This window comes from Sinocyclocheilus grahami, unplaced genomic scaffold, assembly GCF_001515645.1.
Source record: "Sinocyclocheilus grahami isolate Dianchi unplaced genomic scaffold, SAMN03320097.WGS_v1.1 scaffold126.1, whole genome shotgun sequence".
Classification (NCBI taxonomy): Eukaryota; Metazoa; Chordata; class Actinopteri; order Cypriniformes; family Cyprinidae; genus Sinocyclocheilus; species Sinocyclocheilus grahami.
The window spans coordinates 4,252,590-4,269,567 of NW_015505305.1; the positions used below are offsets into that span (position 1 = coordinate 4,252,590).

At 39.7% G+C, this 16,978-nt stretch overlaps 1 protein-coding gene across 1 annotated transcript in view; it reads right to left on the reverse strand.

The window, feature by feature from the left end:
- Window positions 1-1,749: 1,749 nt before the first annotated feature.
- The window catches only part of LOC107590273 (putative ferric-chelate reductase 1), a 28,984-nt gene continuing 13,755 nt past the window's right edge, over window positions 1,750-16,978 (reverse strand). Inside the window, exons 3-18 of the mRNA XM_016278973.1 lie at window positions 11,504-11,526; window positions 11,238-11,418; window positions 10,439-10,575; window positions 10,072-10,169; window positions 9,845-9,950; window positions 9,536-9,727; window positions 9,264-9,365; window positions 9,037-9,184; window positions 5,326-5,439; window positions 5,121-5,236; window positions 4,148-4,234; window positions 3,959-4,050; window positions 3,818-3,876; window positions 3,592-3,732; window positions 2,353-2,378; window positions 1,750-2,214 (exon numbers count right to left, since the gene is read on the reverse strand). Coding sequence (XP_016134459.1) covers window positions 2,125-2,214; window positions 2,353-2,378; window positions 3,592-3,732; window positions 3,818-3,876; window positions 3,959-4,050; window positions 4,148-4,234; window positions 5,121-5,236; window positions 5,326-5,439; window positions 9,037-9,184; window positions 9,264-9,365; window positions 9,536-9,727; window positions 9,845-9,950; window positions 10,072-10,169; window positions 10,439-10,575; window positions 11,238-11,418 — 1,689 coding nt within the window. The 5' untranslated portion in view covers window positions 11,504-11,526 and the 3' untranslated portion in view covers window positions 1,750-2,124. The remainder of the gene's footprint in view (window positions 2,215-2,352; window positions 2,379-3,591; window positions 3,733-3,817; window positions 3,877-3,958; window positions 4,051-4,147; window positions 4,235-5,120; window positions 5,237-5,325; window positions 5,440-9,036; window positions 9,185-9,263; window positions 9,366-9,535; window positions 9,728-9,844; window positions 9,951-10,071; window positions 10,170-10,438; window positions 10,576-11,237; window positions 11,419-11,503; window positions 11,527-16,978) is intronic.

The following is a 16,978-nucleotide window of genomic DNA, read 5'->3' on the forward strand; positions in this document are numbered from 1 at the left end:
GGCATCATGTGCTTGTCCGCACAGACAACACATCGGTGGTCTCCTACATAAATCGGCAGGGGGGTCTGCGCTCGCGCCCCCTTTACAGGCTGGCGTACCAGATCCTCCTGTGGGCTCACGTACAGTTTCCTCGTGGCAGGAGTTCTGGAATGGAGTATGGTCCCAACAAACTCAGTCGAGAGACCAGATGCTATGAGCTTCCATAACACCAGGCAGGGGTGAAGGATGGTGCCCCCCGCCTGAGAGAGGAGGTCCCTCCTGATCGGAATCTCAGTTGGTTCAGTTCTGGAGTTTCTGCAGGAGCGATTCTCCGCAGGGTTATCCCCCTCCACTCTGAAGGTTTATGTGGCGGCCATAGCTGGTTACCACACCCTTCAGGGTGGTCAGTCAGTGGGAAGACACCCATTAGTTACACGTTTCCTCCGTGGCACCCGGAGGCTGAGGCCAGTACAGTGCACCAAGGTGCCCTCATGGGATCTGGCAGTGGTTCTGGAGGCTCTGTGCAAAGCTCCCTTTGAACCCATCGAAGATACCTCAGATTAGCTCCTCACGCTTAAGACAAAATTACAAAAAAAGCTAAAATATTTATAAAAACTATAATAGTATATTAACATTACTAAAATAACACTGGTGTGAATGACTGTATCCCACCTTAAACTAATACAATAATTCAGGAGCCAAAAATATAACTTCTTGATTTGGACGAAACTAACATAAAATGGCCTTTGTGCAACACAGAGAAGCTGAACACTCCTATATATTATGGTTGTGACTCCTCTGATTCAAAGCAAGTTGAAAGGACGTCCCCTGACCCCGACACAGTCAGCCTGTGAATCGGGCACAGAGCAGAGTGCTACTATTACACTTTTTTATGTCTGTTTCCTCTGTTCTGCCACAACTGCCCTCCACGTTTACCAGCAGAACACCAGGAGGCCTGTGCTGAAACAGCAAGAACCACGAGGCACAACACTGTAAAAGATGAAAGCCAACCATCTGACTTCACACAAGCTGCTAAATCAACACCAGAGTGCCACAGCGGTGTGTTTCAGTAAGGTCCTGAATGAGGAGTGTTCAAGTGTATTGTGAACATTAACCCTTATACTGTAGCTAGGAGTTTGCTTTCTCTTCTTTGTCTAATGTGGAGGCATAAATTGGAAATACTGTTCAGAATTGAATGGGTTTACTGTTTACAAAACACATTCCTGGTCTTAATGCAAACAATTCATCTGTGAATGTTTTTTCAAAAGAAATTCATCTTTTTGTAATCTTTCATCAAAGCTTGTAAACATCTTTTTTTTCTGATTTCCATCATACTTAGGACTAATGTATTAGTCCAGTTTAAATAGTTTAGTCATTCAGTTTAACTAACATCATTCATCAGTACATCTTAGCGCTTACGTTCCAATTCAGCAATTATTAATCCCAAAAAATATATAAAAATGTTCCTATTTATTAATCTATAAAATGTATGAATTAATTTCAGATGAAGAATTCTTCTCATCCCTTAAATAGTCTGAAAATGTACAATAAACATATTCCATAGTTGCATACAAATACCTTTTATGACACTGCCATCTGGTGGTTGAGTGCTGTTTACTTGTACACTTAAGTTACAATCATAATATAATATATATATATATATATATATATATATATATATATATATATATATATATATATATGTCTAAATATACACCTACAATTATACAATTATATTTATAAAATGTTAAATATTTTCCATAAATGTTTTAATCAACATTTGTCAAGTTCTAAAATAAAATAAAATAAAATAAATGGCCTCTTTGATTAAATCCCAAGATAATTTCACTACTGTTCTTCCATCGCAATGCAAACAGTAATTGCAAGAACAATCTCCTAATAGCATAATGCAGTTATGTTCCTTGCTCAAAGGCACAGTGGTGAATCTCTAATCAGAAATAATGCCATATTAATTAAAAATAGCAATCAAAAAATCATGTAGAGATTCTGCTGAGCTTATATGTAACTCCAAATGAACACTGAGTTAATTAGACAAATATAACAAATATACTCATACTCATACAACAAAATAGCCAAAAAGTGGCCTCAAAATCAGTGAGGAAGGCCGTAGAATGTTGGGGTTATTTAAGACCTGCCTATTCCAACAAGAAGTGCTATTAAGAAGGGCAGATTTCCCAATATAAACAGGACAAGCAGGACTGTTTCAGGTTTCGTCTAACAAAAACAAACAAACAAACATAATATTATTTAAAAACATGAAAATGACATGATTACATTGTATATACTGTATGTAGTTTGCTAAATTATCTATGCAATGAAATGTAAGCTCATATGTCTTTATGTTAGACTTACCGATCCGAAACTGCAAATCTCAGAATCTAAAATAAAACGACAAGGGTAAAATACACCATTTATGCATTGTATTATTTAAATAATCAATTTCCAAATAATAATAATAATAAATACAAATAATATAATATACGATACATATATACACAACTGTTGAAGTCAGTGTCACGAATCCGGTCCACGAACTTTCCTATTCATTGACTCTCGCACTACACACTGTTGCACATCACCCCGGACTACATTTCCCATCATGCATTGCACTGATTGCACTCAGCACGAATTGCACACACCTGTTTACACTGATTGCACCCAGCTGTTTCATATCACTCCCTCACTATTTAACACTCACTCTGATCCCTTCCCGCTGCCGAGTAATTTCTCAGCGTTTATCCCTCTCCTAGAGATGGAGCCCTAGTCATTTGCCTTAGCCCTAGTCATTTGCCTTAGCCTTAGCCCTAGTCTTAGCCTTAGCCTTAGCCCTAGCCCTAGCCTAGCTGTTTTCCCGGTTTCTGATCTTCGCCTGGTTTCCTGGATTTCTCCCTTAGTCTTGCCCCTTCTGACTCTGTCTGCCCATCGTCGACCCACGCTAGCCCTAGGACTGTTCTTGTGTCTTGCCCACCATATACCTGTCTGCCTCTGTTTGACCCTGCCTGCTTCATGACCACGTCTCTGTCTTCTCCACAATAAAGCCTTGCAGATGGATCCGCACGTCTCACGTCTCGTCAGCCCCGTAACAGTCAGTAAGATTTTCTATTTCAAATAAATTAATACTAAGTGTGGGTGAGTTTTTAATTTTATTTAGCAAGGATGCATTAAATTGATCAAAAGTGACATTGATAATGTTGCAAAAGAGTTATTTTGAACTTTCTATTCATCAAAAAAACCTACAAAAATATTGACACGTTTCAACATGGATGATAATAAGAAATGTTTCTTAAGCAGCAAATCATCATATTAGAATGATTTCTGAAGGATCGTGTGACACTGAAACCTGAAGTGATTGCTGCTTAAAATTCAGCTTTGCCATAACAGAAATTAATTAGATTTTGAAATATATTAAAATATTAAACAACTATTTTAAGTTATAATAATATTTCACAATATTACTGTTTTTACTGTATTTATCAATTAAATACAGCTTTTGTGAGGACTAGACACTTCTTTAAAAAAAATAATAATAAAAAAATAATAATAATTATATATATATATAAATTAAAAATAACTATGCAAATGTAGTATTACCTTTTTTCTTGGCGCGCAAGTTAAGATCTTGAAGAATATACATCAGAGCCTCCCAGGTAACAAAACCTCCCATAACTTTCAACATCCATCCATCCTCCTTATATTCTTCAAACAGTGCCAGACCAGTGAACATTGCAGCAACTGTGTCACAGAATAAAAAGAGATATTGTTTTAGATATCGAGGAGATGGAAGACATTGCTGAAGATAATAAAGTTGCTGTCATACCTGCAAGGCCTTTGATAGCTAAAGCAATGAAGGAATGGGCCCAGTTGAAAACAAATCTCCTGCAAAAAAAAACATCACATTAAAGTGATGCTTCCCCCTCATTTGTCTATTTCTTATTTGGTTAAGAGAAGTTTCTCTCACCGTTCATGTTGCGGCTCACAGCGGAAAGCAGCAACTATGGGCTGAATAAGACTGAGGATCATCACCAAACAGCCCAGGACAGGATGAGCCCCCTACACCGATAAAATACTGAATTACAGAGACACTTCACTTTAAACATCTGAAATTATTTTTTTGAAATTTTTTCTTCTTTGATTTATTTTAGCTTACCCCACTCCAATCCCGGGCATAAGAAAACACCAGTATGAATGCAATGGCCGTGGCAGTGACTGACAGGGCCATCAGAGACACATGGGCCTTTGGAACAAGAAATAAATCATATTTAGCTATTTTAACACTTTTAACAGGTTAAACTTACTGTAGGTCTTTAACAACATTACATAATGCTTAAAAATCAATCCATGTGCATTCAAATGAAAATGTATTAAAACAGATAAAACACACAATTTGAATGTACATTAGCTACATCCAGTCCAATCATTTTTAAGAGTGCTGATATTGTGCTGAAATGTAACTTACTCAATATTATCTTTGTATTCATAGAACAGTTGTATAAAAGTATTATCGGGCTGTAATCTGTTAAATGTTATATTATGCAAAAAGGTTGTTAATGACAAGTGATGTTCACACACCGTAAGCTTCTTATCTTATCTTGCTCACACTAACTGCACACATACTTATTACTGCAAAGCATTTATCAAGGAAATTTTACCACTGTTATGCTGAAGAAACAGATATGTCGACATGACACATGTAATGCACTTACAAATGAACCGATGACCTAGAAAAAGCAGCTCACATGGGCAGGACTTTTTTTTGGCATATATAGAGCTTAAATATGTTAAGTTGTTTATAGTGTAAACAGGAGAAAAAAAATGAAATCCAGAATCCACATTTTTACAGTCCTGATCCAGCCAAATTCACGTGTGATTTTTAAGCATAAAAGTTGAACATGGCACTAGCAACACCTAGGTCTTGGGTTTAATTGCATACATTTACAAATGTATACCTTGCATGCAATAAAAACATTTGTCAAATGCATATGCATAAATCTGCAATATGGTTACTAAACCTGATTACAGTATCTAAATGAATGGATCAGATTTGATAATTTACACAGAGCGCGCAGTCAGTTTGAAAGATTTGTGCAGTGTGAGGAGTGTAAAAACAGATCGCAACTTACCATAAACCAGAAATCTTTACCGCAGCAACCATGGTCCTTGGCAACTCCCTTTAAATAGCGTGCTATGAGCATTCCTATACTGCCCGTGGTCATCCAGGAGATTAACATAAGGCAGCCTGGAACAGATCACTATCATTAGGACCACAATAACGCTGATATGATGCTCTAATGTGAATCCAGATGCAGTCTCTCGTGATGTACTCACCGTGGGCTTTAACAATCACTGGGAATTCTTCAGCACCTGTAATGACCTGGCTTGGATCCTGTAAATTAGCCTTTGTACTACTGACATATTTACTTGTGTGGATCTGGATGTTACCTACAAATAAATGAATATTCTGTCATCATTTACTCATGCTATTCCACTTCTTCTTCCAGAAAACCCAAAAGGAGATCTTTTAAAGAACGTTCATGCTGCTCGTTTACATACAATAAAAGGATACAGTGACTAGGGACAGTCAAGCTTGACAAAAACCACCATAAAATTAGCGTAAGAGTCCATACTTTTAGTGCACCATATTACAAGTCTTCTGCAGCCAATCAATAGCTTTCTTGGAGGAATTTTCATTATTCACTGACAAGCTTAGCTTGTGTATATTCAAACTTTCTGAGCATTCTGCTAAACATTTTTATACGCGTTTGACAGTGGCAAAAGTGAAACACTTTCTTTCTAGTAAAGACCTTGAAATTGTAATTCATGCACTAATTTCCTCTCGATTGGATTACCGTAACACTCTGTACATTGGCCTACCTAAATCTACACTGTCTCGGATTACAGACGGTTTAAAATGCAGCAGCCAGATTGTTAACAGAAACAAAGAAAAGGGATCATATCTCCCCTGTCATTGCCTCGTTGCATTGGCTCCCTATAAAATTTAGATTTGACTTTAAGATTCTTCTTTTGGCATACAAGGCATTGAATAATTCTGCCCCAAGTTATATTTGTGATCTTATTAGGCCATACACAGCCTCTAGGTCATTAAGATCTTGTGATCAGTTACTTTTATCTGTCCCTCATACTCATTGTAAATCAAAAGGTGATTGAGCGCTGTAGTTGCCCTAAAGCTCTGGAACAGTCTACCTTTGAACTTCAGGGCCTCTCCACCACTGGATGCTTTTAAATCCAGTTTAAAAACGTATTTTTACTCTCTAGTATTCGAGTGATGCTGTGTATGTACTTTGAATAGTTAGTGTTATTCTATAAATAAAATGTGCCTTGCCTTGCACTCAGTTGTCCTCAGTGTGAAAAGATGGACCTCAAAATCATACAGTCATTGATGGAAAGGGTTCAAATAAGCAAAAGATGCCAGAAAACCAAAGAATTAGTGGGACCTGAAAGATTTTTCTGAAGAACAGTGGGCAGTTTAACTGTTCAGGACAAACAAGGGACTCGTGAACAACTATCCCAAAAAAACACACAAAAAACCCGCTGTGGATCATCCAGGTAACAACACCATATTAAGCGCATGTAAACTTCTGAACGGGGTAATTTTTATAAATTCAACTATAATTTTCTCTTGTGGACTATATGTAAACGTCTTTTATGTGAAATATCTTATGCAGGTCAGTGCTAAATAAAAAGTAACATGCATTTTGTATGATCCCTCTTATTTTGGTATAATACAATTTTTCAGTTACTGCAAAGTGTATGTAAAATGTTGACCACAACTGTATACATATACTGTATACTACTATTATAATTATATAATTTCATTATTACTGTAATAATAATGAAAATAACAACCTTTCGAAGGAAAATTCGGTGGATGCTCCTGCTGTGGCTTTGTTTTGGTGCGCGCGCTCAAGAATTCAGTCACTGCTTCACTGTAAATAGGCTTGTTATTTGTGGGCGGGGTTTACCTGAACAGGTAACTGATGCTGTAATGCAGGCGATCATGAGATCCCATGACTCACATGTACAGGTGCATCTCAATAAATTAGAATGTCGTGGAAAAGTTCATTTATTTCAGTAATTCAACTCAAATTGTGAAACTCGTGTGTATAAATTCAATGCACACATACTAAAGTAGTTTAAGTCTTTGGTTCTTTTAATTGTGATGATTTTGGCTCACATTTAACAAAAACCCACCAATTCACTATCTCAACAAATTAGAATACTTCATAAGATCAATAAAAAAACATTTTTTGTGAATTGTTGGCCTTCTGGAAAGTATGTTCATTTACTGTACATGTACTCAATACTTGGTAGGGGCTCCTTTTGCTTTAATTACTGCCTCAATTCGGCGTGGCATGGAGGTGATCAGTTTGTGGCACTGCTGAGGTGGTATGGAAGCCCAGGTTTCTTTGACAGTGGCCTTCAGCTCATCTGCATTTTTTGGTCTCTTGTTTCTCATTTTCCTCTTGACAATACCCCATAGATTCTCTATGGGGTTCAGGTCTGGTGAGTTTGCTGGCCAGTCAAGCACACCAACACCATGGTCATTTAACCAACTTCTGGTGCTTTTGGCAGTGTGGGCAGGTGCCAAATCCTGCTGGAAAAATGAAATCAGCATCTTCAAAAAGCTGAAGGAGAAGGAAGCATGAAGTGCTCCAAAATGTATTGGTAAATGGGTGCAGTGACTCCATACTTTTAGTGCACCATATTACAAGTCTTCTGCAGCCAATCAATAGCTTTCTTGGAGGAATTTTCATTATTCACTGACAAGCTTAGCTTGTGTATATTCAAACTTTCTGAGCATTCTGCTAAACATTTTTATACGCGTTTGACAGTGGCAAAAGTGAAACACTTTCTTTCTAGTAAAGACCTTGAAATTGTAATTCATGCACTAATTTCCTCTCGATTGGATTACCGTAACACTCTGTACATTGGCCTACCTAAATCTACACTGTCTCGGATTACAGACGGTTTAAAATGCAGCAGCCAGATTGTTAACAGAAACAAAGAAAAGGGATCATATCTCCCCTGTCATTGCCTCGTTGCATTGGCTCCCTATAAAATTTAGATTTGACTTTAAGATTCTTCTTTTGGCATACAAGGCATTGAATAATTCTGCCCCAAGTTATATTTGTGATCTTATTAGGCCATACACAGCCTCTAGGTCATTAAGATCTTGTGATCAGTTACTTTTATCTGTCCCTCATACTCATTGTAAATCAAAAGGTGATTGAGCGCTGTAGTTGCCCTAAAGCTCTGGAACAGTCTACCTTTGAACTTCAGGGCCTCTCCACCACTGGATGCTTTTAAATCCAGTTTAAAAACGTATTTTTACTCTCTAGTATTCGAGTGATGCTGTGTATGTACTTTGAATAGTTAGTGTTATTCTATAAATAAAATGTGCCTTGCCTTGCACTCAGTTGTCCTCAGTGTGAAAAGATGGACCTCAAAATCATACAGTCATTGATGGAAAGGGTTCAAATAAGCAAAAGATGCCAGAAAACCAAAGAATTAGTGGGACCTGAAAGATTTTTCTGAAGAACAGTGGGCAGTTTAACTGTTCAGGACAAACAAGGGACTCGTGAACAACTATCCCAAAAAAACACACAAAAAACCCGCTGTGGATCATCCAGGTAACAACACCATATTAAGCGCATGTAAACTTCTGAACGGGGTAATTTTTATAAATTCAACTATAATTTTCTCTTGTGGACTATATGTAAACGTCTTTTATGTGAAATATCTTATGCAGGTCAGTGCTAAATAAAAAGTAACATGCATTTTGTATGATCCCTCTTATTTTGGTATAATACAATTTTTCAGTTACTGCAAAGTGTATGTAAAATGTTGACCACAACTGTATACATATACTGTATACTACTATTATAATTATATAATTTCATTATTACTGTAATAATAATTGTATTTTATTAATAAAAAACATTATCAATATGAAAATATACTAAAATAACGCTACATTACATTTGACAATTTTTTTAAATATAACATAGAACCACAGACCTTGACTGCTGGAGGGTCCTGCAGCAATCATGAGGTAGTACTCGCTAGTGGACGATGCTCTACTTCCTGTGCTAATGGCATTACGGGAAGTAAAAGAACAATTGATATTTCCATTCGTCAACGCTGTATTGATATTAGTCACATTCACCTGTAAACATAGAATATGTGTGAGTGATGATATCTAATCACATAACAGGTAGAAATGGTGGCACACTAGAGGAATGTACCAGTGAGAGAATAGTTGGAGCTGTTTTTCCTGTGGAAAAAGCGTGTTGCACTTGGAGGTTGCCGCTGCTGTCCTTACCACAGATGTAGATGTCATCATTGCCCTTAAAATACAAACAAAAAAATGCTAACTTTTTAAAACCATATGAACATGATGTCTCATTGTTCCTGGGAAAACAAAATCACGTATGGGGTTTGCAGATGTTTTTTTGTGGATGCATAATTAGTCTAATAACACTCAGCCCAGATCAGCAGTTTCATGCTGATATCTCACCATTTCCTGGTCATTTGAAAACCCAATGGAGACATATCCGCTGGCCTGGCCAAACATTTCAATCCTCATTTCTGATTGGTTAGATGATGTCTGAACTGCCATGAAGTAACAGCCTGTGTTGGCAGCTGGGTCACAGTTGCTGGGCTGACTGAAGCAGACTTTGGTTTTCCCACAATCAGGATTTGATGAAACCTGAAATCATCAGAGCAATTTCTGCTGAATATAAAACAACATACAGTACAAAAAGATAGATAATAAATTTTCCTAGTTTTCATGCTTGTTTAGGTTTAAAATAAAAGCCAGACTTACAGTCGGAGTATTTGGGGTTGCAGAAGAAGTTCCTGTACCATTATATGCCACAGTAGAGCTCTTGACACCAACCCAAAAGGTAGAAAAACCTTTCGCAAATGTGGCTCTGAAACAACCCCAAATGTTCCATTACAAATCACACCGAGATATATAAATAAAAATGACAAATAAGTATAAGTGTCACACAAATGATAAACAACACACTTAAGACATATTCAAAAGTATACCTGAATTCTATATCACCGAGCTGTCCCGATGTAGGGGCTGTCCATTTAGCTTGAATTGAACTTTTTTTACTGTCTGATGTGTGAGAGACTGCTCTATTCTGAATAATATAATAATAATACAATATAAAAATGGGGCAATATCTGATAATTAGCCAATGTTATTTTAATAACAATAATAAAAACAGCTACACCAATGTCATCCCATACTAACGTATTAGTGAAATGGATATGAAATAACATATAAAACTAAAATTATATAAGTAGCCTCAAGTGTACCACATTACCTGAATATAATATATATAATATAATATATTTGTTTGTGTTTCTTCTGCACCAAACACTATGCAAGTAATGTAGATAAACTCACAGCCACTCCATCGCAGGAGAGGAGCTGCACACTACTGTCCGTCACAGTAAAAGTGCCAATGAGAGTAGTAGACCCCACTCGACGTGCTTGTAACATAAACCCTTCAAACTGGTATTCTGATTGGTTGTTTAACAATACTGAGAAAGAAGAAACAGTGGAACCTCTTTACATACATGAACTGATATCATATGATGACCAGCTGTAAACAACATTTCACTGATCACTGTCAATAGTGACTCAGGATAATCTGATTATAAATGATAAATTCATATAGTATAGTGTTGTGTAGTATAGTTTAGTTTAGTATATACCATAAATGCATTACATTACATTTAGTAACAGTACTATTTTTAAATACGCTATTGTATAAGCATTTATTACATAATAGCAACTAATTTCTAAAGGTTAGTTAAACATAGTATACTGCATAAGCACAATAAAATTATTTTAATGGTAACTTTTAATGGTAATTTATTATTAAGGTCTCATTTGCTAACATTAATGCATTAGCTAACATTAAGTAACAATATGATTAATATATTTAAAGTTAAATCTTTAAATATTTTTGTAAACTGTTTCCATTTATTGATCGTCTCTAAAATACTTAATAGCACAATAGTGCAAATGCATAATAGTTCTATTGTTTTATACTGTAGTACAAACTACTAAGTTTGCACAGACCTGCTCAAGTTTTGTCTACATTCTAGAACTGAAACTTCATGAGGTAAAAATAACTTTTATTCCCTAAACAGCTATGAAAGCTGTTTTCAAAGCAAAGTAGCTGCAGAATCAGCTCAACCTGTGATTTGATCTCCCTCTTTAAAGGTGGTCTTGTCGGCAGTGATGTTGAACGGAGCAGTGCTGGTCTGAGCGCTGTTAGACCCGTGACTAGGCATCATAGATCCACATACTTCACTGACACGTCCGTGACCGTAACAGTGCACGACACCGACACAGCAAAGGAGAACATACAGAAACATCTGTGGAGATTTACAAACTCACTATAAGTAGCGATATCAATGAACAGCGATGGGGAAGTAAAAAGAGAAGACGGAAAATAACAACCTTTCGAAGGAAAATTCGGTGGACTTAATTGAGATGCACCTGTACATATATGCAAGCAGTCTTTCCCATTTTTCTAATTACAGTGTTGTGTTAGTAGCCTATATATAGTCACCTATGTTATTATAGTTAACTGATTAAAATTTAACAGATTATTTCGATTATGATGTTTATGTTTTGTTTGTTTTTTTTATTTATTGTACTTCTGCTAAAACAATAAATACACAAGCTTGCTTTCAGGTGCTTTTAATTTAAACACAGTAGGCCTGTCAATAAAAATATGAATCATGATTAATCTCAAGATTTCTAAAGAAAACAAAACAGATAACATCTCGGTTAGGTATTGTAACCCTCGTTCCTTGAAGGAGGGAACGGAGACGTCATGTTGGATGACCGACGAATTGGGATCTCGCTTAGAGAGACCAATCTACTTAGAGTGTAAACTAAATGAGCCAATGCACATTGGCATGCTATTATTGCATCCAGCTGCCGCTGATCACAGTGTGAGTATAAGTAGGCAGCCGGTGCAGCACATATTCAGGTTTTCGCTGAGGAGCCGAGCCGGTGACCTGGCCACTCGGCGATGGTACAGAAGCTGTGGCGACGGGACGTGACGTCTCAGGGAACGAGGGTTACAATACGTAACAGAGACGTTCCCTTTCAGTCGGTCACTCTCGACATCACGTCGGATGACCGACGAATTGGGATGCCTACCAAAGGGCCACAGGTACTGCCCCTTCCAGTGTCCTGTGGAAGCCTCCTGCGCCCCTTCTTTTGCGCAGGTCAGGGCTTACCACAAGAAGACCAGAAGTTACTGCAGCTATGGCACTACCCACTCAGTAAGACTGGATAACACTGGGGATCCAGGGACCAGACATAAAGTTTCCAGAGTTCTGGACGCGGGTTCCACAAGGTGCCCCGTCTCTGAGTGTCTGTGCAAGAAGGCTCACTGGGGGAAACGCATACTTGTGCAGGCCCCACGGCCAACTGCAGCAATGGTCTGTGGTGCGGATGGATCGAGACATAAAAGTACGCGTCCTTCAGGTCGATCGCTGCAAACTAATCTCGGGGACGGATGCACCAGAAAATGCATTCCTGCATCAACATCTTGAATGGTAACCGGCGAAGGACCGAGATCGGTTCCGAGAGAACCCTGCCAAGTGTTCCCTCGATCTGGGAGTAGAACAACTGGCAGTGAGAGGTTTCTGGAGAGGCAAACAGGTCTACCTGAGCGCCTCCAAAACGACTCCAAATCAGCTGGACCATCTGGGGATGGAGTCTCCATTCTCCCGGGAGCGCAGCTCGTGACAGCTCATCGGCTGCCCGGTTGTGCAGACCAGGAATGTGAATGGCACGAAGTGACCTCAGATTGGTGGCAGGCTGGTGTGACTCGGACCCGGTGAGTGCCGCGTAGCCACGCCCACCTAAGGACTCGGCAATGGAGCCAGTGTTAAAGCGGTCTCATATGAAGCAGCCCCAGCAGTGTGACTGCCACTGGAGCTGCCATATGCCCCAGGAGCCTATGAAACTGTTTCAATGGGACCGCTGTCCTGCCCTTGAACATATTCAGGCAGTTCAACACCGACTGAACACGTCCTTGCATGAGGCGTGCTCGACCAAATCCAACTCCATACCGAGAAAAGAGCTCCTCTCCAAGGAGTTTGCGAAAGCACCAAGTCCCTGTGTGCACACAACTGATCCTGAGACTAAGCTAGTACGAGCCAGTCGTCGAGGTAGTTGAGGGCCCTATCGCATCCTTCGCCAGTAGGACTGCAATCTCTGCCACTGAACTTGGGGGGACGCCGGGCGAACTGAATCGCATAGTCGAGTCATCTCTGGGTTGCCTGTCCTGAGGCCTCTTGCTCTTCCGCTCACCGCCAGGTTGACGGGGGCCTAGACGGGCGGGGTGGCCTACTTACGCCCAGCTCCACGGCGCCGCATGCTTGAGGCTGCTGCAGATGTGGCACGGGAGTGGGGGTGGACGCAGGGGGCCACCCTCTGCGACGAGCAGGCTGGGGCGCTGCGGCCAGCGGACGGGTGGAGGCAGCAGCTGTCCACCAGGGCAGAACGTCGGACCGCCTCAGTCTGCTCCTGTGCAGCCGAGAACTGCTAGGCCTTGTTCTCGACTGCGTCGCTGAAAAGGCCGGTCTGGGACACAGGGACCTTGAGGAACCGAACTATGTCGGCATCCCTCATGTCGACCAGACACAACCAGAGGTGATGCTCCTGGACCACAAGTGTGGACATCGCACGACCCAGAGAACTCGCGGTGACCTTCGTCGCTCGGAGTGCGAGATCAGTTGCGGTTCGGAGCTCTTTTTGACCACGCTCGCGCAGGTCCCTCAGTGCTTTTGCCTGAATAACCTGCAGTAACGCCGTAGCGTGTAAGGCGGAGGCAGCTTCTCCACAGGCCGTAAAAGCATCGCCGGACAGACCAGACGAGTACTTACAGACCCGGGAGGAAAGGCACGGTCCGCCCTGCCGGGTGGAGGCAGTATCAGGACACAACTGCATCGCAACCAACCACTCCACCGGGGGACCCTCGTATACACCCTAGCTGCACCACCGTTGAGAGTGGTGAGGGAGGAGGGGTTAGCAGGTCGGTTTCCGGGAGAAAAAGGTGCCATCCACAACCTGGTAAGCCCCTCATCCACCTCTAGGAAGAATGACACCGGGGCGGGGCGCTGAGAACCAGCGCGGACCACCCCAAGAATCAATCGTCCAACCTTGAGGGCTCGGGACACGATGGAGGTCTCCACTCGAGCCCTACCCTCCCGGCGGCCCGGGAAAGCATAGCCGTTATTTCCAGATCTGATTCAGGCATTGCTACAGTCCCAGAGGGGCTCGTAACGTCGAGTTTGCCACGCAATGTCGTCTTTAAAAAGACGCACCCATTAATCCTCTTTTAAGGAAAAAGCTCTTTTAGCGTGCTGAAGCGCACAGGGGAAATGGCCGCCTGCAACACAAACAGGGGGTAGTGCAGCCTGATGTGTGCAACCCACTCGACACGGGAAACCACCACCGCTGAAGCGCCGTACTGCCAACACGAAGAGCTCTCAAAGAGCACGCTGAACTCATTCGGTCTTCTTCTCTCAGTAGAGTAGTCAGGAGCAGAACGATGTGATTGCTCGGCTCCGAAGTGAAAAGCTCAATATGCGCTGCACCGGCTGCCTACTTATACTCACACTGTGATCAGCGGCAGCTGGATGCAATAATCGCATGCCAATGTGCATTGGCTCGTTTAGTTTACACTCGAAGTAGATTGGTCTCTCTAGATCCCAAATCGTCAGTCATTCGACGTGACGTCGAGAGTGACCGACTGAAAGGGAACTAGGTTGTTTTAAATTCTCCAGATGAAAATTTGATAAACATGATAAAGATCTCTGAAAAGTGGGAAACGCACATAACAACAAAAACAACAACTATTATTATTATTATTATTAACATATTTCATGGTTTAAAATATGGGGTAAACAGTGTGAAAAATTGTGAAACTCATGAAAAATAGTCAATTTCTCCTCTAAATTAATTTGTTTATTTTGCAGATTGATACAAGTATATGCTTGCAACTCCTAAAAAGACAAATTAAGTGGATCATTATTATTTATTTTATACTGTTCTTTAAAGCAGTGCTTAACTTTGCAGTTTGGCTATTCCATAAAACATAGCATGAATTTAGCAACTGATGCTACTGTTATCAATAAAAATGTCCAATGAGAATTAGCATAACTAAACTTCCAATGTAGTTTAAATAACATACTGTATATACTTGACATTTTCTCCACTGTCTGTAAAACTACTGTAGGTTAAAAAAAATAGTCTGTAAACAACATCTAATTAGAAAAGATGCAGAGAAAAAAAAAACTGATTCAGAAAAAATTTACAGAAAACTTAGAATTTTGTTAAAATTCAGTTTTCGCTAATTTCAGAATTCAGTTTTCCTTGTAGGGGCAACCTAGGGAATTTAAATCCCCTTTCAATTCTAGCCGTACTGAATAGCTAGAAGAACAAAAATCATGGAGTTATATGGCAACACTGTACTATAGTGGGTTAATTACACTGAACAAATGATGACTAATTTGTTTGTTATATGGATTGTTTTATTCGGCTGTCACTCTTAGATCAAAACTGAAAAATAATCTCTGTAAGGCATGAGTGAGACTAAAACATGTACGTCATGCTAGTTTGTTGTATACAGTAGGTTCATGGAGGCAGAACAATGAGTTTCTGTTGCCCATGGGCAGACAATGAAGCAACCATGACTTGGCAAAAAAGAAAGACCGCCCATACTGTAGATCTAAGAATACCTGTGTGTAATAGCTGTAAGAATTTGTAATATGAATTTAGATAATGAAATAAAGTACCAGCTGTATTTTAAGGTAAGGAATCTATTCTTTGTCTTGAGAGAGTAGCATATGTACTTTAATAATCACAAATGGGTATAAACCTGCTTCTTAACCAACAATCCAAATCTGCTGGTAGTAACTAACAAGAGTGTAAACATGACAGAAAACCTCTTTAAAAGTGAGTTGGCACAAAGTTCACAACAAAGTTGTGAATGTAAAACAATGTCCTCTGAACTTCTCAGGAAGGTGGCAAGAAGTATATGAGAGCTTGTCCTTGAAATGATCATAAATCATATAGGGCCTCCAGAACAGTGGCGATGGACCAAGCCTGTGTTTCACAACTGAACGGGCAGTACTGTCCATTTTCATTGGTCAGCTCAGGTAAACCCTTCCAAGGTGATCTAGATCAAAGAGAACATATGAAATGTTGTATACTGTGCAAATGACTCAAACACTGAATTTCTAAACTCAATCTTCTGTAGATTCAAATCACTCGCCTCTTTTGAAAGAAATTAAACTTTTTGTGTTAGTCTGAGCTCTGCAATACCTTTCTAAATGGGTATAAAGTCTAGACAGAACATTCTTGACGAGGTACACGCTTTTGTTGTACTTCTCCTGGCCCAATTTCTTAGCGAAATAAAGCTTGGCTCGTAAGAAGTATCCAACTGGCCACAACCATTCCTGTAAATGATGAAATGTGCATAGTTTAAAAAAACAATGAAATCTCTTACATCTGAAACCATTTATACTTGTTGAAGGGATAGTTCACACAAAAATGAAAACTCTCATCATTTACTTCCAAACCTGTCCGCGTTCACTTCCATAGTATGGAAAAAATACTATGGAAGTCAATGGGAACCCGAAACCATTAGGTTACCCACTTTCTTCAAAATATCTTATTTTGCATTCAGCAGAAGAAAGAAATTCATACAGGTTTGGAACAACTTAGGCAAACTATCCCTTTTAAGGTATGAAAACATACAGGTCCTTGGTGATAGTTGAATCCTTTCGCACAGTTGTAGTTGTCATTATCCAGGGCGTTGTCATAAATGCCGCAGTACACCAGATCACTGTAAAACAAATACAGACACTCCAACATCAGAGATTTCTACATACAAATGACTTCACCGAT